Genomic DNA, 23383 nt, shown 5'->3' on the forward strand with positions numbered 1-23383 from the left:
TGACAGGACTGAGCCACACTGCTCTGTGGCAGAGGGAATCTCCATGAGAAACTGCATCCTGCCTGAACAAATCAGCAGGGGACTGGCACATCCACTTCCTCCCCAAGTGTTTATTCACATAATACCCCAAAAGTGTTATCCATCCAGTATCACAACACTGTGGCAAAGAGGTACTCTAGCAAAACTGGTTTTACTTAAAAATACCTAAAAGGCAGAGTTGTGTGGAGCACCCAGAGCGTGTTGTGCCATCTGAAGCACACGGTGCCCCAGGGAACCTCCCAAATTACAGCACCAGCAGCTGCAGGTGGGGGTGATGGAGGAGCCACACAGCCCAGGCAGCAGCAACAACTGCTCAGGACTTGCTCTACTCCCCAGAAATTTGCTTTCTTCTATATTTCAGAGCCCCCATTAAAGCTCCAGGTCCCACGTGAGCACAGACACCCCGTTCTCACCACCAGGACTGTTTCCTGCTGCGAAGTGCCAACTCCAAACATCTCCTTAAGCAATTTGCACATCTTAAAAATAAAATCCTTTATTGATAATATGAATGTTTAACATGTTTAATGCCATCAGCTATAAAAATGATTAAAGACTTCAGCTTGGTACATTTGGCTTTACAAATTTACAAGTGTTAATGAATTAATACTAGTGTTATACATTTTGCACTTCATTATACTCCATTAGCCAGTGACAAACTCTGCAACAATGTCTGCTTAGGACAGATGTGAGTTAGAGAAGAAATATTTAGTTGCTTCCACACAGAATCTACATCAACAGTTAAATACTAACTCTAAATGTCTTACTGAATTAGTTGGATCCATTTTAATCCCTTGTGCTTAGTCTCTCTCAGAAGTTAGGCTACTAGCAAAAATACATTCTTTTGCATACCCCCTTCCCATATTATATTTCAGAAGAAACAGTACTCAGTGCATTTCCTATTAGACTTCATCATAGTATCTCTCTCTCTAGAGCTATCAATAAAGGGGATAATACCAGTTAGATTAATGTAAAAGCAAAGAAACTCGTTAAAGCAGTGTATACAAAAGCCTCACTTTTGAATTGGAAGGGATACATGGGCCAAAATCCACCTGCCCATCCATTTTTACAGTTTCTCTCAGCAAGAGGAAAAAAAAATTTCCCGTGGATACTTAGTTAAAAAAGTAATAAATGTGCTTCCAAGAAGGTCACTGCCCATTTAGCTCTGGCTGCCTCTGTCCCTCTGCTGTTTGTGCACAGCCTGCTCCACTGGATTAGGAACAACAGCCCATAATATCACAATTTAAAAGGCTGCTAAAAGGTCTGTGCAAACCTCTGTTCTAGTCCAAACCTGCCATGGTGTGTGGGGTCACTCAGAGCAGCCCAGAGCTCTGCTGTCCTATGGAACGAGGCTCAAAGCCCCAAGGAACCTCCCTGCCATGGCCACAAGTGCATCCTCCCATGGCACAGGGATCCTCCCCCCAACAGAGGTGTTTTGTCTAAGGAAATATTGAAAACTGGCAAAGGAGAAGGTGTCTGTGGCAGTGGGAAGCTGTGCTCTGTGTAAACACCACACTGCACCCAGGGAAGTGCTCTCAAGGCTGCACGACACCGAGCAGCAAGTCCAGGTTCTAAATTTAGGATCATTTCCCATCCAACACCGGAGATCATTAACTCGGGGTCGTGCTCTCAGCCCCTGCCACTGAGCTGGGGGGGTTTGTCCTGTATTTCTCACCACAGTGGCTCAGAAAACCACCGTGCTGGGCTGGCTGCTTTGCCTGCAGCAAATGTTTCTGCACAGGAACCAGCTGCTTTCTCCCCTCTCGGGCCCAAATGCTTTTTCACACTCATGATTTGCCTCCAACTTAGACAACTCCTCACTAAATGGTTTTTTTAATTGCCACATCTTCTTCCTATTAGGCAGGAGATCGTGAGTAGATAAAGATTTCCCTAATACACTGTGTGGTTTAGTACATATGTGTGTGATATACCTACACATATATACATATTCATTTCCACAGCAGTAATGATTTGGTTCCATAATTGCAGCCAAGGAAAGCCAGCTAGTGGGTAAAATCCAGGTCAGTCAGACACAACTGACAGAGATGAGGAACAAAATTATTGCTTTTGTTTATAGTCGAAGATCCCATGTTACTGTTGCAAAAAAACTGTGTCATGTGGATTAGTGATTTTTTTTCAAGTAATAGTGAGATCTTTGTCAAGTAACAGAAAGATCCTTTTCTCAGAAGTTCTACACACAACAGTAGAATGCTTGAGGAGCTCAAAAATTCTGGGTGACACACCACAAACCAGAGTTTAGCCATTTAAAGCACACAGGCATCTCTGCAGAATGTGTGAGAGGAAAGCAAAAAGAACTATATGGACAAGAAATACTGTGAGAAAAAAAAGTATCTGGATTGTATTACAGCTACATTTTACCCCAAAAAACTCATGTGTTTCCTCAAATTAGCTGGGAGCTGTGTCCTGAAGGGCACAGCAAGGCTGGCTGTGTTGGTCTGGTGGTCACCTTACAGAATTTGTAGTGTATTTGCTAACTTCTTGTAGCAAATGGAAAGAATTCAAAAGAAAACCAGTGTTGGTTTCAACATTCAGGACTCAGAAGGATTTGTTTCTGCAGCTAGATGGTCCCCTCCTCACCTTTTCCCGAGAATCACATTCATATTGCAGGCTTAGTTCAGGCACTTTTATAAAATGTTCATCTGGAGTAAAAAGTCTGCAAAAAATCTTTTTCTGCATAATTTAAAAGTAGCATTTCAGTCCCATTAGAGGTTGATAGGTCCCACCACACGATTATGGTTCTCTCTAATGATCTGACTGTTGCCATGAGACATTTGGAGGCTACTGTATAGCTGTAGTTAAGGTTTCTTCATAAACAAAAATATTTTCCTACCTATTAAAAAAAAAAAGAGAAAAAAAATATACTAAATGCTTTATACAGACAGAATCTGCTACTATGGAAATAAATAACATGGAGTGGAAAAAACAGTGTCTTAGCTCCAGGGTGCTGAGCCGTGGAATGTCACATTCCCAGTTTCTGGAGACTAGCTGCTGGTTGGCAGGAGGATCTCCAGGTCTTTGCCATTCGACACGACAGCGTTGTTGGAGCAGCTGCTCGCCACGTCCATGGGGGCACCCAGGGGGGACGCCTGGCAAGGGGTTTTGGTGAGAGGAGCAGGAGCAGCAGGTGACTGAGCCAGGCCAGGTTTCTTGGGAGGGATGGGCGGAGGGTTCCCCCTCTCTGCTCTAGGAATGGTCGGCGACTTAATCCCAGGAGACAACGGGCTGAGCGGGCTGGACACCTTGACAGGGCTGGGGGAGTGCCCAGCCTCGGTTTTGGGGCTCCCAGCACTGGCCAGGGTTCGGTAGTCCGTGCCAAAGGGGGAGCTGTTGGGGGAGACGGGTTTGATGGGGCCCTGCTGGCTGGTGAACCTGGAGAGCACCTGAGTGACCGTGTTGCGGGCCAGCTGCTTGGCTGCTGAGTTGTCTGCCAGGGTGGGGGACAGGTCCCGGGAGGGGGGGCTCTGCAGCCCACTGGACTGATGGTCCTGCTCCGCCTGGGACTGGAACTTGTGCCTGGCTGCGTGGAAGCGCTGGTTGATGCCCACCTGGTAGGAGGACTGGTAGCCAGGGCTGCTGGCTGAGGCTCCCACCAAGCGTTTGGTCAGCACCGGTGAGGAGCAGGGAGAAGGTGTCAGGGAGGACCCAGCTGTGCTGCTGGGAGACAGGGAGACCCCCCCAGAAGGGTGCTGGGACATCAGGTGCACCGGTGACTCCGTTCTTACAGGAGAACTCCCGTTCTCCACCGCGTTTTCCGAGGCTGCACCAGCAGATCTCTCCCTCTGAACCTGGCTCTCTGCAGGGTGTGTCTGCAGGGGCTCCCCACCTGTCTGCCCATCTGGGTCACAATGCCCATTGGATTTTGCATAGGAGTGAACTGGTGCAGAGGGGCTGGGGAACATGCTGTGAACAGCTTTGCTTGTGCTGCCAGGGTTTGCCCTCTCTGCCTGCAGACACTCGGTCTGGCAAGACACGGATTTCACCGGGGGACTGTCGGTTGTGACACCTCTGGACATCACCGAGGGGCTCGGCTGCAAGGGCTCAGAGGGACTGTGCTCCTGCTGAGAAGCCTCCAGCTCTTTCAGGGCTTTCTTCAGACATTCCACCTCTTCTTTGAGTGCTTTTGTACGGTTTTCTTCTCTGTTCAGCTTGGCTTTCAGCTGTTCCCTTTCAATGTCGAACTCCGAGAGCTGCTTTTCTACCTGTGCTTCCATCTGCAAACCCCGCTTCCTCTTGGCTGCCAGCTCCTCTTCCAGCTTGCTCACCTTACTCTTCTCCTTTTCCAATTTCAAGCTCAGTTCTGCTGTCTTCTGCCCCTCCTCAGCTGCTTTGGCAGTGGCTTTCTTGCACTCCACTACAAGCATGGAAGACAGTTGCTTGTGGCGTGCCCTCTCCTCCTCCAGCTGGCTTGACAGCTTCTTCTGTTCTTTCTCAAACTTTTTCACTTGGGATTTTTCAAACTCCACCTGCAAATTAAGAACAAAAGAGATTCTAAGGGAACCTTAAAGCCTTGAAGGATAATGCCCCAAAAAGGAAGGGGGTTAACTGTGTATCTTGGAGAAATCACAAGGTTAAAGATGGCAATGGCTAAGAAAGAGGTTCTTGCCCCAGGAACCTGCAAGACAGTCTGGAATGACTCAGTTTGCACGTAGTAAGAATTATTACTTACTAGTAGTTTTATCATGTATGAAATTCAATTGACCTTTAGTGAGATATACACCCAGCCTGCCATGCACTGATGGAACAAGCGAGCCGGAGCAAAGCCTCCTTCCACCTCATTTACTACTTTGTCAGTTTGCCTTTTAAAGGCATTTAGGCTTTAAAATGCTGATGTGTTATGTGTGCTTAATAAAGGCAGCAGCGCCGGAGTAACTGAAAACAGTGGCTTAAATATTTATTAGCATCTCTGAATAACACCCCCAGGAGATCTTTCATGACTTATTCTGAATTTTGAGCACACAGAGCACCACTGACTGTAAGTTCAGTCCTGTTCTTGAGCACTCAGATTTCAGGTTGAAGGAAGATCTGATTGCCTATTAATAGCTTTTAGCACTGCTCAGCTACCTAAACGCCCCGAGAAATTAAGGTTGTTTTTCACAGCAAAATGATAAAAACCAGGAGTGCCTTAGAGAGGGAGGTTCCTGCTACTCTTTCAACACATCCCTGTGGGGTTCAGCACCCAGGAGCTCGGGGGTTTCTGTGGGCTGGGTAATCAGCAGCTCCCAAACTGTACCTGCTGGGTGAGCCGCTCCCGCTCCTTCTCCAGCATGTAGGTGACATCATCCCCCTCGGCCGTGTCCTGGGCGTGCCGCTGCCTCTCCTCCTCCAGGTCCAGGATCACCTGCCAAACAAACACCAGGGGATGCCCAGCTGTGCTTACAAGCAGGGAGAGATCAGCACAGACCAGCTGTGCTTACAAGCAGGGAGAGATCAGCACAGACATCCACACAGGTCCAAAGCCGCAGGGAGAGAGAGATCTGTGCCTTCGCACAGGTCCAAACAAAACATGAGAGCGACCACTGCAGCCTCAGACATCCAAATTCAACTCAAAATCACATTTTTGGACAGGCTCAATGCTATGTTGTTACCTGGTCTAACTGAGTTGGTTTGTGAAAGAAGTTAGGAAAATGTCACACTGCATCTATCTTCACATCTTCATTTTATTATTAAATACCTGAATTGCACGATTCTCCTCCACGCTGTGGAACAGCCTTGAGAAGTTCCTGTTATGAACATTCCCATCCCAGGATGGCTGGGGTTGGAAGGGCCCTCTGGAGACCACCTAGTCCAACCCTCTTGCCAAAGCAGGTTCACCTGGAGCAGGCTGCACAGATCACATCCAGGAGGGGTTTGGATATCTCCAGAGAAGGAGACTCCACAGCCCCTCTGGGCAGCCTGTCCCAGTGCACTGCCACCCTCAAAATACATCAGTGTTTCCTCATATTCAGATGGAACTCCCTGTATTTCAGTCTGTGCCTGTTGTGCCTTGAAACTCAGAATTTCCTGGCAGGAGCATCAATACAAACCCCAGCAGGAGCAGAGGTGCTGCATCCATGGGCCACAGCAGTGACAGGACAGTCCTTGCTATGGATCCAGCAGTAATTCCCACACAGGCTTCTCCCCAGTGCCTTACAGGGATTTGAGGGCTCCAGTGCCAAGTTTATTTTAAAGAACATTAATTTGTTCCTCCACTTAAGAGGAACAAGATGAGCTCTTGAAATGAAACTGCTTCCCATAAGGACCCAGTTAAGGAGCTCCTTCAGCTTTAACGCTGAATTACATGAATAATTGAAATTCTATTAACTCAACAAAAAAAAAACAACCACCCAGAATACAAACTTTCCAAGAGGATCTGCTGTATCTCATCACCAAAACTCCAAGCTCTCCCAACACATGTTCAACCTGAATTTAGCAGCTCCTCCTTAGCAGTTCCTCAGAAGCTCCGTCTTCCTGAAATTTAAGCTTCCAAATAATGCTTATATATCATTAAGTATATAAGGGAGATTTTCACAGAAGACAGGAAGAACAGAAGGAGAAGGGAAAAAATATCTGATTTTAATAGCATGATTTAATTAGATATTTGGCTGAAAAGTGAACCACAGCCTTGCTGTCACTTCCAGAGGCTTCTATTTCTGTGGAATTATGGGAACCAAGGACTATATTGATGCCAATATGCATTAAAACTACGTCTGAAGAATAACAGGTGCTTCATTAAAGAGGCAAAATAGCATGGAAAATACTTCTGGTCACTCCATACTTCCTTAGGGAAGCACAAGGAGGTGCTGTCCCATAACTACCTGGCACCAGCTCTTCAACAACCACTCACTACAAGCCACAAGCAGAACAGTGACTTTCTGCTGAGAATTCCATCTTCCAGAGATCCTTTCCTACATTTTGGGAAGCACTATACCCTCCCAGCTGTAAGCCAGTTCCTTTTTGGACTGTCCCAACAAAAACACCTTGTGTGTGCTTCAGATTTTGGAATTATAACTAATAAACTTACCAGCTGCATCATTCATCCCTGAATGAGAAGTTTAAACAAAGGTGCAAAGTCCTTTCAGTTACCAAACCTCAGGGATTTAAATGTTCTTGCTGAAGTTAACATATCACCAAAATGCACATCTTATTTGAAGCAAAACCTACCTTTCTGTGTCTGCTTTCTGCAGCAGCCAGTTGGGATAACATTCTTTCCTGCATGTTCTTGCAATGTTTCATCACCACTTTCAAAATAGATAAAGGATTGGAGCATACTGGTTGTTTTTCACCATGATTCCCCTCTTTCAGGGTCTCAAAATCCCTCTGCAAAGCCATCAGTGGGTCGCTGATGTTGTACTTGCCATAGCGTTCCTCAATGAACGTGTCCCTGTGCTGGGCCTGCAACACAAAAACAAATTTGCATTTTAATATCCTTGAAGCAAAAAAAAACCCAACAAAAAACAGCTAAAGAAGAAAGCATTTTGTAGTTAATATTCCTCTCTCTCTGTTTTCCACTTAGAGATAAAGAGAACTCCACACAGTTTGATTCATATCCTGTTATCTGCTATAAGAATAGGAGCATTCAGACAGGAAAAAACACAAGTGTGTGTCATGTTAAAGGTTAACAGACAGGAGGGTAATTCATAAAACAAAGGGATCTACCTGAAAGGCAGCACAGCCCATGCCACTGAAAAAAAAAAAGTCCACCTGGACCTTCTGATCACACCAATAACAAAGGGACAAACACTCTGATCATATTAATACCACGAGAAGGTAAGTGTAGGGCGAGGACAATAATCCCTCTATCATCAGAAGGGGTTTTAAAGCTGTTAAGTTTAAGGTTTCAGCTGGGCCCCAAGCTAATAAAAATGCTCATTAATACATTTAAAATGGGCAATATACCTCGAGTGCTGTGTCCAGCTCTGGCCCATCACTGCAAGGAAGACATTGAGGGGCTGGAGGGTGTCCAGGGAAGGGGATGGAGCTGGGGAAGGGGCTGGAGCACCAGGAGCAGCTCAGGGAGCTGGGGGGGCTCAGCCTGGAGAAAAGGAGGCTCAGGGGGGACCTTCTGGCTCTGCAACCCCCTGACAGGAGGGGGGAGCTGGGGGGGGGTCGGGCTCTGCTCCCATGGAACAAGGGACAGGAGGAGAGGGAACGGCCTCAGGCTGTGCCAGGGGAGGGTCAGGTTGGACATCAGGAGGAATTTCTTCAGGGAAAGGGTGGTCAGGCATTGGAAGGGCCTGCCCAGGGAGGTGGTGGAGTCCCCATCCCTGGAGGTGTTCCAAAAATGACTGGACATGGCACTCAGTGCTCTGGGCTGGGGGACAAGGTGGTGTTGGGTCATCAGCTGCACTCGATGATCTGGGAGGTCTTTTCCAACCTTAATGATTCTATGAAAAGCTGGTGGTTTCCCACTAATAAAGACAATAAAATCTAGAATATGGAAGTAAAGCCAGCTCTGGCCTGGATCAGATGCACAGCTGGGCATCTCCCCGCTTCACAACTGCCCTCCAAGTGAGACACCTGAGTCTTGCAAGTGGTTTTTGTAAATGTTCTCATTCCCACAGCTGGAACAGAGGCAAACCCACACTATTCAGCCTGAAAAAAGCCCCAGGGAGGTTAGAAAAACTATGTGCTTGATTAATTTCTCACTGTCTCTGTTGAACAGTGATTTTTAACTAAGTGGCCCCAGACAAACTAGAAATAAAGGAAAATCTTGCTTAAAACCAGCATCTCCACAATACATTCAGTCTACAAACATCCTCACACCACAGCTACCTGCCATGGCCATGACTTACATTCCACAACTGTGTGAAAGCAAAGAAGGTAAGTACCAACTCCTGCTCAATAAAAGATTTAATCATTTACTGTCCCATCAGTGAAAGAAGCAGTTTGTGTGGTTTCCTTGGCTGTGTCACCATCAAAGAATTTCATGTTGAGCAATTAAAGAGTTTCATTCTTGCCAGAGCCTATAAATCCGTGAATTGTTAATAAAATCCTTAATGTTCTCATCCAGACTAAACAGAGTTTAGTTTCTCAAGAAGCAAGACAGGACTGATGAGGTTTCTTTGGTGACATGTAAGAATTAAGACAACTCACATGTACCAGGCTCCACATTTACAGTGTTTAATGGTTGGACTCGATGAGCTCAGATGTCTTTTCCAACCCAAATGATGATGAATCAGCCATTCCATCTGGAAATCTGTTTGTTAGGATACCAATAGGCTTATCCCACTGAATGATTACTGTGAAGTTCTGAAAACTAAACAAAACTTCATAAACACACAGATATTAAAGTATTATCTGCATGTTTACCACCATGATAAGAAACCATGTGAAAACAGATATTTATGCAACAAGACACAGGAGGGAAAACAGTTCGAGACACAAAAGAGCCCTCAGAGCTGTCCTGGTTGGGAGAAATATAATCATTGCTTTCTACTGAAGTGGTTCTGGGGCTTTGTGAAAACCTGTGACTCTTTCACTGTGGGATTCTGAGCATTTGTGAAAACCTGGGGCTGTTTCATTCCCACGTGCACCACTGACAGCACAACCCGTGCCAGGGAATAACACCTTCCAAATCCCAGGTTTAACTTGGATTCTTCTGGATTCATATTGTCTCCTAAGGACTGGTTACCATGACAATTCACACCTTCACTTTTCCATACAAATGGCTCTGTTCTGTTCTGCATTGGCACGTTTTTAGTGAGGCCACACATGTGGGTTTTCCTCTGCACGAGTCACCTGCAGCACTGCAAGGCAGGAGTGAGTCCTAGTGCCTTTAACCACAGGGTGTTTAATTTAGAACAAACTTCAGCACCTTCAACCAGCCAAGCACTGTGTGACCCACAGGAGGGTTCTGATCCAAGCTGCACTTTTCCTGCCAGGGCACACAAATGACATGTTTTTGCCTCCAAACAAACGCTGCCTGTACTTTTATCAGATGTGCTTCGCCTTTCTGCTCCCAGCAGAGCACAAACAGCAACCAAACCATCCCAAATCAAGCACAGCAGCTTTCCAGAGCTGGTGGAGGGCTCCAAGCAGCAGCCCCACACAGCCCTGACTCTGCTGATGCTGTGAATGGCACTGAGCTGGCACAGGGTGGCAAACAAAGCTCCCAGCTCTGAATGCAGAGCCAGCCCGTGCCAGCCTCGCTGGGCACTTCCCCAGAAACCCCTTCAGGGAACAGGACTGGCAAACTGTCACCCATTTCTCATGGGACTGCACAAGGGCATCTTTCAGATAGCACAGACTGAGCCTGGCTCAAATGAAAAAGGCAGCTCAGAAGCCAGGACTTCTTGGAATGGCTGTTTCCTGATGTGCCAGTATCAAAAATGCAAATATTTCACTTGAGCATACAAGGGCTGCAGTCACAGAGCCATGGAATATCCAGAGCTGGAAAGGACCCACAAGGATCATTGAGTCCAACTCTTGGACCTGCATTCTAAGGTGCAACCATGTGAGTGGCATGAAAAAAATTAACAAAGTCAACTTCTGCTCTCCAAGGGAGAAGTGTTTGCATTGCCTTGACAAAAGGCAGAAAAAATGAAACCAGAATACTTTTATTTGCATATCTTCTCCATAACCAAATCCAATTAGGGACATTCATCCTGTTTGGAGCTGGGTTTTAACCCCTGCAGTAAACAACCACAGAGGAACAGCTCACACTCCCAGAAACCCCTCCCTCTCTATCAGCAATACCCATCAGGAACTGTGGATACCTTTGATCAGAGCTCCAGATATTGTTCTAACTTTACATAATGAAAAAAAAAGGAGAGGAAGGAAAAGATCAGCCCTGGAAATGGGAGGGCAATCCTGGATAATGGGGCAGCCCTGGTTTAATGAATCACAGGAAAAACTACAGACTATTTTTTTGGTTGTTTTTTTTTTCAGGAACAGGGAATCTTCAGTTTTTCTGAAGAATTTATAAAAATGACTCAATGAAACCTCAGTATAAGTGTGGAGGGAATTTCTACGTGACTCAAGCTTTAAAAAGCCTGTAAATATAAATGAGCTTAATCCCAACTCATCCCAGTGCTGGTCATTCCACAACCACACAGGAACACGGGAGAGACCCTTCCAAAGGGCACCAGTGTTTCAACAGTGTAAACAAACCTTGCTTTTACTGGGCAAGTTCTTCCTAATAAAATCTCAAAGAACTGGGATTAAGGTGTGTCCCCCTCCATTTTTTGCAACACTGGAGGTGTAACCAAAGCCCTGTTTTCCTCTGCTCCTCACAGCACTGATCTCTGTTGAATTTAGTGGGATGGTTTATTTCCTGTCTGGGAAAGAACAAGTAGTTCTTCCTTGCTACTCTGAGCAATTAAGTGTTTTCCTGCACTGGCATGACAAACAGATGAGACTGTCATAACATTAAGAGCTTTCTCAAGTCCAGCTATTCTTCTTTAATAGCCAGCAGAGCATAAACACTTAATTAAAGTTGTCTAGACTAGGAAAAGTCTTAACCAGGTCATCCTACACCGACCACATCTCGTTTGCAAAAACAAACCCAGCGCTTTGGCATTTGGGCCACCGTGCACTTGGGAATGCAAACAGGGATTTTTTTGCAGAGCAGTCACCAAAAATCATCGAGGCAGCTCTTTGAAAATGAAGTCACAGTGCCATAATATGGAGAGGCTCTTTTATGCAGGTGTGGAAGTGTCACAGAGTGACTCGTGCTCCTCGCTGAGACAACTCTGCAGCTCAACTTCTCCATCACTGGAGGACTCACAAACATCTCCAACAACTGGGATTTTGTCCTGTCTGAACTGGAGTTCAGTCTTAAATACAGGTGTTCAACTTTCAAAACAGAAGGAACTTGATGATAGAAGAGAAATATTCCGTTATTGAGCCCAAAACCTCGATCTCAGATCCCACTATCAACCTACTGAAACACAGAGATCCTCAGGAATACAAGGCTTTGATAATAAGGAAATAAGGTTACAAAATGCATTGTTAACTTAGGAGTGGAAAATTTCATCTGGATCAGAGATGACATATATACTCCCAACAGCAGCAACTATGCTTTGAAAGAAGATGAAATCCTCTGCAACTGGATGATCTCCTATTTTAGCACCTCCACCTGTAGCATCTCAAATATGCAGCTGGGAATTTCCTATCAAAACACTCCAACTCCTGAAGCAATTAAATGGATTACTCAGCAGTTTTGAAGACTAATAAACTGCCCTCTCCCAACAGGAAAAGAAGATAACATTTTAAGCTTGGGCTGCTTTTAAAAAAGGAAGCAGCCACGCACATCAAGTGCTCTTAAAAATAAAACTCCAGATGATTGGAAGAATTAGGCAACAGCAGAGAGGGTTCCATGTGAAACTGGCTGGTTTTGAGCTCCAGTTTGGGTAATGGACCACTGTTAGTCCATTTGGGAAGAGATAATTCTGGTTTTATGGAGCAGAAGCAATATCTGACCCAACTGACAAGATATTTCCCGTGCAGGCAAAGCAAAGGCTTTGCTTTCTTAGGAAAAAGCTACTGTTTCCTCTTGGGATTTCTGGACTGGTTTGGGATGAATGTTTCCCATAACCTATTTCTGTAGGATTTTTTTAATACAAGATTTCCTTTTACTGAAACCTTGTTTATGTGACAGCGTTTTCTCCCTGCATTCAATAATCTTTACAACTTGTTTTACTGGAACATCAAACAGGGAATTTCCAAGACTTTGTTTCAAGTATTTTTTGGACACAATGTAGAGGATTCCTCCTGCCTGTAATTTCAGAGTTCATCAGCACAAGGCAAACACACTGTTAATTAACTGTAGCTACTGTGTATGCAGTTCTCCAGTAATAATTTGCACAGAAGTTCCTCCTCCATGCAGCAGAGAGTGGAATAATCTTTAAATAGCTTCTTGCTGCCTTGAACTTCCTTATTAGCTTCTCTCCCCAGAGACAGATATTGGGAATAAAGACAGGCTGAGGTCACAGCAACCACTGACAGAGAGAAGGGAAATGGGGGTGGGGACCACTTGCTTTGCCCAAAAATAAATGTCAAAAAAGGCTGGAGTGGGATTCCCAGTGTTGCTTTAGCTCCAGCTCTGCAGCAATGGCAGGCACAGAGCCACAAAGTAAACTGCTCCAATGCAGCTTCTGTCTTAATTGCCATCATTATATCAAGTGAACAAACCAGATAAACGAGAGCTGCCCACATTTAACACATGTAGGGCCTGTTATCAGCTTTGAGAAGGGCAAGGAGTTTTCTTAGGAAATGTCAAAGAGCATAAAATTGCAATTTCTTTCTCTGGGAGCTTCTGGCCCAGTGTGTAAAGCCTGGCTGTGCCCAGCTCCCAGATGGTGCAGGGATGGCACCGTGCTCAGGAACTGCACCTTGGTCACCCCTAAACCAGGGAGCCCAACGACACCCCGAGAGCTGAAATTCCGAGCAGGAGCCATTCCAGCCTGGGAACCACTCCCACACCTCTCTGCTCCCTCTCCTGCACCTTCCTGGGCACTGAGGAGGTGAAGAGAATCACTTTTTTTGAAAGATCCTGGCAAACTGTGCTGCTTCCAGCAAGGAATAAACAAAAAACTTCCCTGAAGCTGCAAGGAAAGCTGTGAGGAAGGGCTGCATTCCAGCAGGACAGCACCCCTGGGAACGCTGCTCCATGGAAGCTGCTTTCCAAGTGATGCAAAAGCCCAATTTGCCCCATCTGTAAAAGATTTAGCAGCATCTGCAGTAAGGTTTTGTATTACTGAGCTTTTCTTTCCCTTTAAACAAGAGGTAGGCTTCAGGTTTTGAAACTGCTCTGTAAAACTTAGTTTCTAAATCCACTGACAAAGGAACACTTAATTTTGCAGTGCATTAATATTGCTTTAGAGTGAATCACTGAACTCAGAAACAAAGAGATGAACACCAGCTCCCAGTCATTAACACAAAATAGTTTCTATCCCAGTGTAAATTGCCTGAGGCCTTATTAACATAAAAGAAAAAAGCCAGAAAGCTGTTTCCTGTTTTCTAAAAGTAAACAGGACTTCAGTTCTAATGTATGGAAAATTCTCTTTAAAGAGCAGGGGGGCAGGGAACAAAGTGCTCCAACACTGCACTAGAGACCCATTTAAATATTGAATTGTTTCCAGTCGTGGTGTGCTATTTCAGAAGATGAACCTGTGGTTCCTGCAATCCTTTCCACACAGCAATAAGGACTCCTAACTCTTAGTATTATGCAACTCTCTGACAGCATCTGGGGTTTTTTGGATGATATAAACACAATTATAACTACAGGAAAAGGAGCACAATAAGAAGTGAGACTTAAGGTCTGTGCCAACACTGAGATTTATGTAGTGGACAGGAAGCTACTTTCAGGCAAAAAAAAAAAAAAAAAGGTGGTTTTTTTCTCCAAAGAGATTTTAAAATAGAGGAAGCAAACTGAAGCACTGGGAAAGGGTATTTTGAACACAGTAAACTTGTTCACTTTATACAAGTATAATTGAATAATAATATTTTTATTTTTTCAATATATTTTATATTGAAATATATATAATATATATTGAAATATATATTGAAATATATATGTAATATATATTGAAATATATATTGAAATATATATAATATATATTGAAGTATATATAACATATATATTCAATATATTTTATTTTATTCAATATAATTGAATAAATAATTGTTGAAATTGAAGTAATATTACAATTTTAAATGGGCATTAAAAGGCAAGACCAGGTTCACAGGGAGGGATGATTGTCCTCAATCATCCACAATGCCCAGCACTCCAATATACAGGAAAAAAGTAAACTACAGGAAAAACAAGAGCAGTGAGGGACACAAGTCAGGGAGGACAAATCCTGATATGCTGGAAGCATCAGTTAGAGGTGACCTAACAACTGCTCTGGGAGCACCAAATACATCCCAGGAGTTTAAAATTCCATCCCAGCACATGGAGAGCTGCTGGCTCCAGGTGGGGTGTGAAGAGATGTCCACAGCAAAGAAGAAAGAGTAAAGATTTGGGCAGGGAGGAAAGCAAAGGAGCACAAATGGTCTCTGGAACCCCCAGTGAGAAGCAGGGCCAGTGCCAACCAACGAGGGCCTGATACCAGGAGGGAGAGGGAAACTATTTTAAGCTTTGTCATCTGCATGCATGGATTCCCTCTGCTAAATGCCAGATGCAAAATGTTTGTCTCTGAGCGTGCAGGAGGATCAATTATTGCAGACTGTGTTATAGTCAAATTACAAGTTTACAAATGGAGGGGCTTTTTCCCTGCAAGTTCTTGTCCTTTCCTATCATGTAGCAAAGGATTTGCCTCAAATGTCCAAAGTTCAGAAGCACTTAAATATGAACTAGAAGTTAAATCAGCCCATGAAGGGAAATGCATTTTTGCTACTATGTGGGAAGTAAAGAGGCAGATAAAATTCTGATTTTTAACCACTGACACTGATGTGTTTAATGTAACTGCTGGGGAAAATCACCGTCATGATTTAGGATCGTGTAATCCCCTAATAAAGTTCAGAGGTTTGAACTCCACCTTTTTCCCCAACATATACCTGCACTTCCCATAAAACTATCACTCCTCCAAAGAAATTTGGCAGCTGAGGTAGGATATAAAGTCCACAACACTTAAAGAACAGAGAGAGCTGTGAGACCACAGTCAGACAATTCCTTCTCCCAGCCCTGGGTGTTCCAACCCCTCTCAGGGCAAATTACAGCTCAATTTGTCCAATATATGCAAGTTAAACTAAATGCTCTCAGAGCTTCAATCTTTAATTCGGTCTTAAAAGGTTTTTTTTTCTTCTGGGCAGCACTTTAATGTATCAAAACGTGAGTAAACAGATTAGCAAGGTTTCCTTTAATTAGTCACACACACAATCAAACTCTTCAGCCAGGAAGGCTCGGTAAAGCTGTTACCACAGTTACTATCAGCAAACAAGGAGAAAAACACAGCAAACCCCAGGATTTCTCTGGCTCTATATTCCAAATAAGTGGACAAAGCAAAGCTGGGAGTTTTCTGCTGCTGAACCTCTGCCCAGCCACCAGATTAAGCAGTTACATGACTTTTTCCTTCCACGTATGGAAAGGGCAGCGCGGGCTCCTGCCAGCAGGAAGCCAGGCTGGGGCTGCAGCATCCCTGGAAAGGAGCTTTTGGATGTGTGGAGCAGCACAGCTGGAGATTTGCAACATCTCCCACTGCTGCAGGCACTGGCCACTTTTCAGGGGTTGCAATTTTCATGCTCAGGAGGCAGCAAGAGCCAGTTCTGACTCGAAGCTTTCCCTGCCCTTTCCTCCCACCTCCAGCTTTCCTCACAATCTCCAGATGAAACCCTACAGCATATCCCTCACAGGAGAAGGGGAAAACAGCACTAACCTTTGATTAGCTCGGTATTTTATACTCCATAATTATCAAGCATAGGTTACAATTTCATTTAATTTCATCTCAAGTTATGAGGACTTGACAAATTATGTCAAAGGGTATTCTGACTTGTATTAATGTCCTCACACGAGAGGGAACTGCAGGTTAAATTTCAACAGAAGAGATAATTGCTTTACACTGGAAGGGAGGCAGTAAAAGGCCTCTGGAATGGAGCTGCTGCATTCCTTCCCATGTGCTCCATTACACGCATTTCACACTGAAATATTAAAGTGAGGCTTGTTTGGGTAACAAATTCTGACCACACAGAATGAGAAAACAGATTCCAGCACAGAGGAGAAACAAATCTCTTTCAAAACAGGAGCTAAACCTTCCACCTGACCCATAGTTTTGAGAGGGTGAAGATGTACCTCCAAAATGAAAATATTATTTAAATGCAAAAACAATTAACAGCAAACATAAGCAGAGGACATCCCTCTACTCCCCTAAAAGGTGTTTGGAATCAAGCTACAGAAGCTTTTGCTGGAAAACCAAGCCCTGCAGCTCCCAGGCCTGCAAGCTGCCATTCCTCTTTTGAAATAGCTGGGAATTTTAAACATTATCAGCAGTGACAGCTCAGCTTGGAAAAGCCTTCAATATTCAACCCTGCCACAACTCATTGCTTCAAAAATTGACCCCTTCCATCATTTATACCAACGGGGTTTTTTCCACCTTACTGAGGCTGAGTGCCAACCAGGTCTCCTAGCAGTATTACACATTTTAAAAATTATTTTCCAGGCTTAATATTAACACAACAAACTGGCCAGAGAGTACCACAGACCACACCACTTCAGCCAGTTTTCTTGCACCACGAACAACCCCTGCAAGAAGAGGCTCCAGCACCATTGTCCCTTGTCCCATCACGTGTGCTCACACCACCACCACCACTTCACCTGCACTGATGTGGCTTAAACTTGACTTTTTTTTTTGAGCAGTTTTAGCTGGTTTCTGCCTCACTGGAAGGCTACACTAATGCTTGTGCCAGCAAAGGGAAATAATAAGTCTGGGGCTCAGCAGTGCCAGCTTATGGTGGCTCAGTCAATACAAAGCCACGGGTGCTTTTCACTTTGTGACGTTATTCTCAATAAAAGACTAATCTGTGAGCCCTCCTGGCGAGCAGAGTTCCTGCTTTAAGCAGCCCTTTCCTTGCTAAAGGAGAACAAAACCAACAAAGGAATTCTGAGGGAGCTTCTGCACAGCAGAAACACATGGTTCTGTTACCAGGAGGGATGAAAACACGCAGGTAAGGCTGCATTTCAACGCTGAAATGCTCCTCGCAGCCACCTTCCCATAATGAATTCCAAGGCATAGGGGATAATACAGCATTTATTATGTAATCTTGCTGATATTAACATGGGATTCTGAGCCAGTAATAAGTCTTTGCCTCCCAATTTCACCTTGGATACAAGTGCTCTGCAGAACTTACAAACAGCAGAACTGATGTCATTTTTGCCTCTTATCCTGGTGCTTACAACATACCTTTAAGGCCTCTATGACAAGATCTCTTGCTTCTAATTCTCCCTCTAGAATGCTAAAGAGCGTCAGTAGTTCTGGTTTGCTGAGTTTTTCCAGATTCATCCTGAAAACCTGGAAAAAAAAATGGAACAGAGTTTAGTTTAGGTGTTTCTTTGGACATTAAAATCAGTATTCGAAGCCGTGACATATAAACTCCATTTAACTTCAGCTTCCAGATTTTGGATTGCAAATCGCCCTGAGGGGGGGAAGGGAACAATAAACAAGGGGATCATTTTCTCTCCAGCTTCCAAGACCAGTTGTAGGAGATGCATTGCCACCTTTTCCCAGGGGACAGGAACATATGCACACCCAGATGGTGAGGGCAGAGCGTGCAGGCTAAAGGGACAGGATAATATTCCCCAAGAAGTAGCCAAAGTTAACAGGAAAGGGGGGGGGAAAAACATGGATATTTAAAAGCTGTAAATGACACATCTGGATCACGCAGCTGCAAACATCACTGAGGAGCTGTGATGAATGAAGGCCAAGCTGGGCCACCCACACAAGCTCCATGGTGAAGGGAATATTGCAGTGCTGAGATATGTTTCCTAGGAATGCCATTATCCATTCCTAATGGAACAGGCCCAAACCACTTTACAAAAATCAATGCCACGGAAAATACACATTTAATTACCACTACTTCCAACTGTTTCACTATCACCATCATTTATTAAATACAATTTTACTGCCTACATAAGAACAGAGATCCATCATCTGAACTGCACTTAAAGAAGCTTTTTATTCCCTTGCATCTTTGCTGCTACACTTAACGTTGCCCAGTAATAAGCCTTTTCATTACATTATTTTGTTAAAAATGGAAATAATTGCAAGACTAAATCCTTGGCTGTAATGCAGATATACTCATTGAGACAGTCTTGTGCTTTGCACAACTGTTAAATACACTTTTCTGAGTCCAAGTTTCACCAAACTTCATGTCAATAAGAAAATGCTACAGCACCAAGAAGCTTCTCAGAGACTTCAAACTCCAGTGGCAAGTGATAAAGGGTTAAACTGACCTTTACTGGAGAAGCTTATCCAGCTAAAACATTCAGCTGAAGCCTAATTTGTCTGAAGTCACTGCTCCTTTACAACTGATTTGCATAACTGTGCCTTGGAGAGTTATACACAAAAGCAAGTTCTGTCTTGTTTGTGCCAGAGCAGTTTTCCAGTCACTGGGAACAGAAAGTTCTGCTCAGAGAGGAGCGAGTAGCTTCATACAGCAAGAGAAATCAGAGAAATGTGCTCCCTGCCCCTCTGCTAAGCAGGGAAGGCTCTCATCACACGCTTCATGCAGTGTTTCACATGAAATTCCAGAAAGCAGCAACATTTCTTACTCTCAGACTCTTCTGGCTCATCCTCCCACTGCCATGGGCTGCTCAGGAAACATCAGTGGAAGTGCCCAGGACTGGCTGTTCCAAACCCAACCCAACTGGACCCCATGGATCTGTCAGCATTGCATCCACACATTCAAGAGGAAAAACCACGAGTGCAGTGTTTGGAAAACCTGTTCAATCTGTTAAAAAAGCCTGATCTGGAGCTGACACAAGGGTGTCACTTAGGAAACTCGCTCTATTGACTCAAATCACACTTTGGTGGGCCAGGATAGTGCTGGTCACTCTTTAGCAAGAGTTAACACCTTCTGAGCAGTCAACACACCTTGAGTGGGCCAGGATGGGAACCTGAGCATCAGCTTCAGGAATGGCTGGATAGTTCTGTCCCCACGAGGATCCTGCCTAGCTGAGACCACAGGGAAAGAGTGTGATTTACAACTTGTTTCTCTTAAAAAGGGAGAGAATGCAACAGAAGCAGCAAATTAATGCTAAAATGTAATTAAGCAGACATTCAGGGTGAGGAGAGAGGGCTTATTTTTAGCCTTTAATATTTACTATGCTTGTGTTGGTGCTTAAGTCTGAGCTGCACCACTTCCCTGGGCAGCTTTTAAATGTGGAATATCCAAAACATCTGCTCAGGAGATGCACAAAACCACCCCAGTCCTTGCTCAGGCTAAATTCACAGGTGCTAAGACCGAATCCGTACTGAGGGGAAATAACTTTTTCTGCCAGATACTCACCAAGTTATATTGGTTTTCTGGCATTATAAACCAGAACTAAAAAGGAGAAGTTTCCTTTGAGATCTCGGAACAAAACGTATCATCTAATTCTGTCACCCCAGGACAGTAAGTGTTGAACATGGACTTCCAACGTGACTGTATCCAGGCTTTTCCCTTAAAAAGGGATGACATGGAAATGTGCAGCTGCATCTCTCTATGAGCTACCAACCAGCTCACTCTTACCAGCTGCAGTTTGGCATTTAAAAGCTATTAGTCTGGGCAGTAATAATTTCTATTCTATATCCTAAATACTCCCATTGTGACTTGTACTTCCCAGTGTTATAGGAATAAGCCCTGCTATTCTTACCACGCCTCTGTAGTCTTTAATCAGCTTAATAACATAAACAAGCCCTGGCCTAAAATATACAGGTAAAAATACTTGAGAGAAATAAAGAGCAGGAGCCAGTTTGCAACGGCAATCATTTATACAACAACAAGAGGTAACATTAAAGGTACAGAAGTGGTGCAGCCTCAGCTTCCTTGTGTGCAACCTGCTGCCTTTAGACCTCTAACTGCTCTCCTGGCATCAGTTACCCCACACTGAGGGGACAGACTGGGAACAGAGGCTACAAATAAGGTCACTGCCCTAAAAAAACCATTAAAATGCACCTGTATTCTGCAGGGATCCACAGGGAGCTTCTAGAACCCACCTGGCAGATTCCTGTTATGCTGAATGGATCACAACCCCAAGCGTTCCCTTTCAGGGCCACTCAACCCCAGGGAGCTGAAAATTTTGGGGGAAAAAAAAAGTTCTGTTCATTCTAAGCTGTTATTTTACAAGAACAAGAAGCATCTCTGGATCAAAGAGCTAATAAGCACATATTTGAGCTCCTCTTCCCCCTGTCCAAATCTAAACCCAAATCCATTCCAAGCCCTTCAGCATCACAGGCTCCTGAGCCTGACCATTGCAAGGCTGCTTTCAGGCTCCACATCCCTGTGCCTTCCCTCTTCCCACTTTTTAACAAAAGATCACCCCAACCCTATTCAATCACCCAGTTCTCCCCCTTGCAAACAGCCCCCTTCTGCCAAAGGGATCTGGATGCCTCAGCTGGGGAACCTGACCCTCTGTTTCCAAACCTTTAACCGGGAGATTGAGTTTCCCAGCATCAGAAACAAGATCTAGCAATTCCCAGGGCACATTATCCCTTCCCATCCAGGGAAACAGGCCGAGAGGAATCACAGAGCAAACCACAAGGACCTCATTATTTAGTCTGATGGTATAAATATTTTGCCCTGAGCCTGAGATATAGCACCATTTTTGGACAATAAGCCCGAGTTTAGAGCATAAACAAAGATAATTACTTATTGCTTGCCTAAAGGTGAGCTTCCTTTCAGCTATGGACCATCAGAGTCTCCCCAGCAGACCGTGAGTGGAAATAAAACTCTTCTAAGAAAGTTATTTCCCAGTATTTAACTGAAAATAACCATCAAGAGCAGTTGAAATGTACGTACAACCACACAAGCTAACAAACCAGAGGGGAGTTATCTTTGGCATGTGCCACTTGAGGAACAAAACAGATAAGCTTCCAGAGCGTGGCAGCTCCTCCTCGCCCTGAATCACGGCGAGGTGATTATGAAACCAGTCCAGGTTCCATTTCACTTGTCTCACACACATACGAGCACGAACCAAGTGAAAGAATGTTGCCAGCACAGGGGAACTTCACCCACCGACTTGCAGCAAAGGTTGGAGGCAGAGGGCAGCAATCAAAGACCAGCCCGAGGCACTGAGAGGGGAGTTTGTCAGGTGGAAGCTTCAAGATCCTCTGCAAGCTCAAAACTCTTCCACTTAAAATAATATAATGAAGAACAAAGCTCGTTGTTCCTTTTTCCTCCGAAACAGGGTATTTCCAAAGCTGTGCCAATGCAACAATGCCTTTATGTCCATAACCCTGAATCAGCTTCCTTTTCTCTTGCCTGTCCCCGAAGAGGGGCTGATATTTTCCAGGAGCCAGCACGGGCAGTCGTGTAATCGCATTCCCAGGAGAACCCAAATGACTAGTTTGGGAACTCCTGATAGACAAGTTCCCCGAACTGCTGCTGCGTGTGTAGCGTGATGTTCGAGTCGTTACAATAATTACACGATATGTTTATGTAATAGGGAAAAAAAAAGCCAAGATGCACTTTATAATTGTGCATCCACGGTGCTACCCGGCGTTGCATCACAACTGTGGAGGATTAGGTTAAAATGAGAAGGGTTTGTGTCTCTATCTCAGAGAAAGGGCATCTACCCCCCAAAAAACATCCTCACACTGTTATTTTTTTAAGTACTACTGGGAAAAGAAGCAAATCAGCAAAATTTTCAGCGTGTGCTTTGTGCGAGTCCTTGAACAGCCCCTGTGCAGCTCCTTGAAAGAGAATCAAAACCATCGCTGACCTTCAGCCCCCCCAGCCCGGGGGGAGCCTCGCCCCCTCCTGCCACACGATCGCTGCTGACCCCGGCACAGGGACGGGACGAGGGTCACCCCGGGACACGGGGCAGCTCCAGCGGCACATCCCGGGCACCGGCACCTCGGGAGGGGGCGGCTCGGCGCCTCCCGAGCTGCACAACCGGGCCGGTGCAACCGAAACAAAGGGAAACGCCGCCGCGGAGCCCGAGCCCGCCGCCGCCGCCGCCCGGAGCCCCCCGAGCTCCCCCGGCACCGGGGGCGGCACCGCGGGTCCCGGGGGGGGGGTGGGCACCGCCCCCCCCCGCCGCGCCGGGCCCGGCCCAGCCCCCGGGAACGCCCCCCGCTCTCCCCGCGGCCTCCGCGCCCCGCGGTACCGCCCAAGCCGCGGCCGCGGCCGCCCCCGCCCGCAGCGGCCCCGCCACCGCCCCTCTCTCAGCCCGCGCCGCCCCGCACCTGCCGCTGCCCGCCCGCAGCCGCAGCGCCGCGCCAGGACGGGCCGGACCGAGCGGGACCGAGCGCGGAGCCCGAGGCGGGACCCGCTTTGCCCCGCACAGACCTGCCCTGCCCTGCCCCGCACCGACCTGCCCCGCGCCGCCGCCGCCGCTGCCGCCGCCGCCGCCGCGCCGCTCCGCTCCCCATCGGCCGTCCCGCCCCTTTGCCCCGCCCCTCCTTGATTGACGGCGCGCCCGCCAATCAGCGCTGCGGCCGCCGCGCCCTAGGGCCAATCTGCCGCGAGGGAGGCGGGGAGAGGGCGGGGCGCGGCGGCAGCAACCAATCAGATGGAGCGGGCGGGGCGAGGAGGGCGGGGCGGAGAGTGAAAATCCCTTTTGTTCGCGGCGGAGCGAGCGGGCGGCCGTGATTGGCGCGTCACTTCCGCCGCGGGCGGGGTGGAGCCGCCGCGGGCGGGGCCGGGGGCGCCGCCCGAGCCACCGCCCCCGCGCTGGGGCGATGGCACGGGCGGGGACCCGAGAGCAGGGCCC

The 23383-nt window shown here is 46.1% G+C and overlaps 1 protein-coding gene across 4 annotated transcripts; it reads right to left on the minus strand.

Moving 5' to 3' along the window:
• Nucleotides 1-510: 510 nt before the first annotated feature.
• CTTNBP2NL (CTTNBP2 N-terminal like) lies at nt 511-23042 on the minus strand. 4 transcript variants are annotated; one of them, XM_027695350.1, is made up of 5 exons: nt 22960-23013; nt 17874-17981; nt 7198-7428; nt 5288-5395; nt 511-4520 (listed from the first exon to the last, which is right to left on the minus strand). In XM_027695350.1, the coding sequence occupies exons 2-5, from the start codon at nt 17970-17972 to the stop codon at nt 3039-3041; spliced, it is 1920 nt and encodes a 639-aa protein (XP_027551151.1). In that variant the 5' UTR covers nt 17973-17981; nt 22960-23013; the 3' UTR covers nt 511-3038. The 4 variants fall into 4 exon arrangements, with proteins under 4 accessions (XP_027551151.1, XP_027551150.1, XP_027551152.1 ...); XM_027695349.1 differs by having other exon boundaries at nt 3039-4520; nt 22985-23042; XM_027695351.1 differs by lacking the exon at nt 22960-23013 and adding an exon at nt 22857-22880 and having other exon boundaries at nt 3039-4520.
• Between the last annotated feature and the right edge of the window lie 341 nt (nt 23043-23383).

The sequence above is a fragment of the Neopelma chrysocephalum genome, unplaced genomic scaffold (assembly GCF_003984885.1).
Source record: "Neopelma chrysocephalum unplaced genomic scaffold, ASM398488v2 Primary Assembly neopelma1_100, whole genome shotgun sequence".
Lineage (NCBI taxonomy): Eukaryota > Metazoa > Chordata > Aves > Passeriformes > Pipridae > Neopelma > Neopelma chrysocephalum.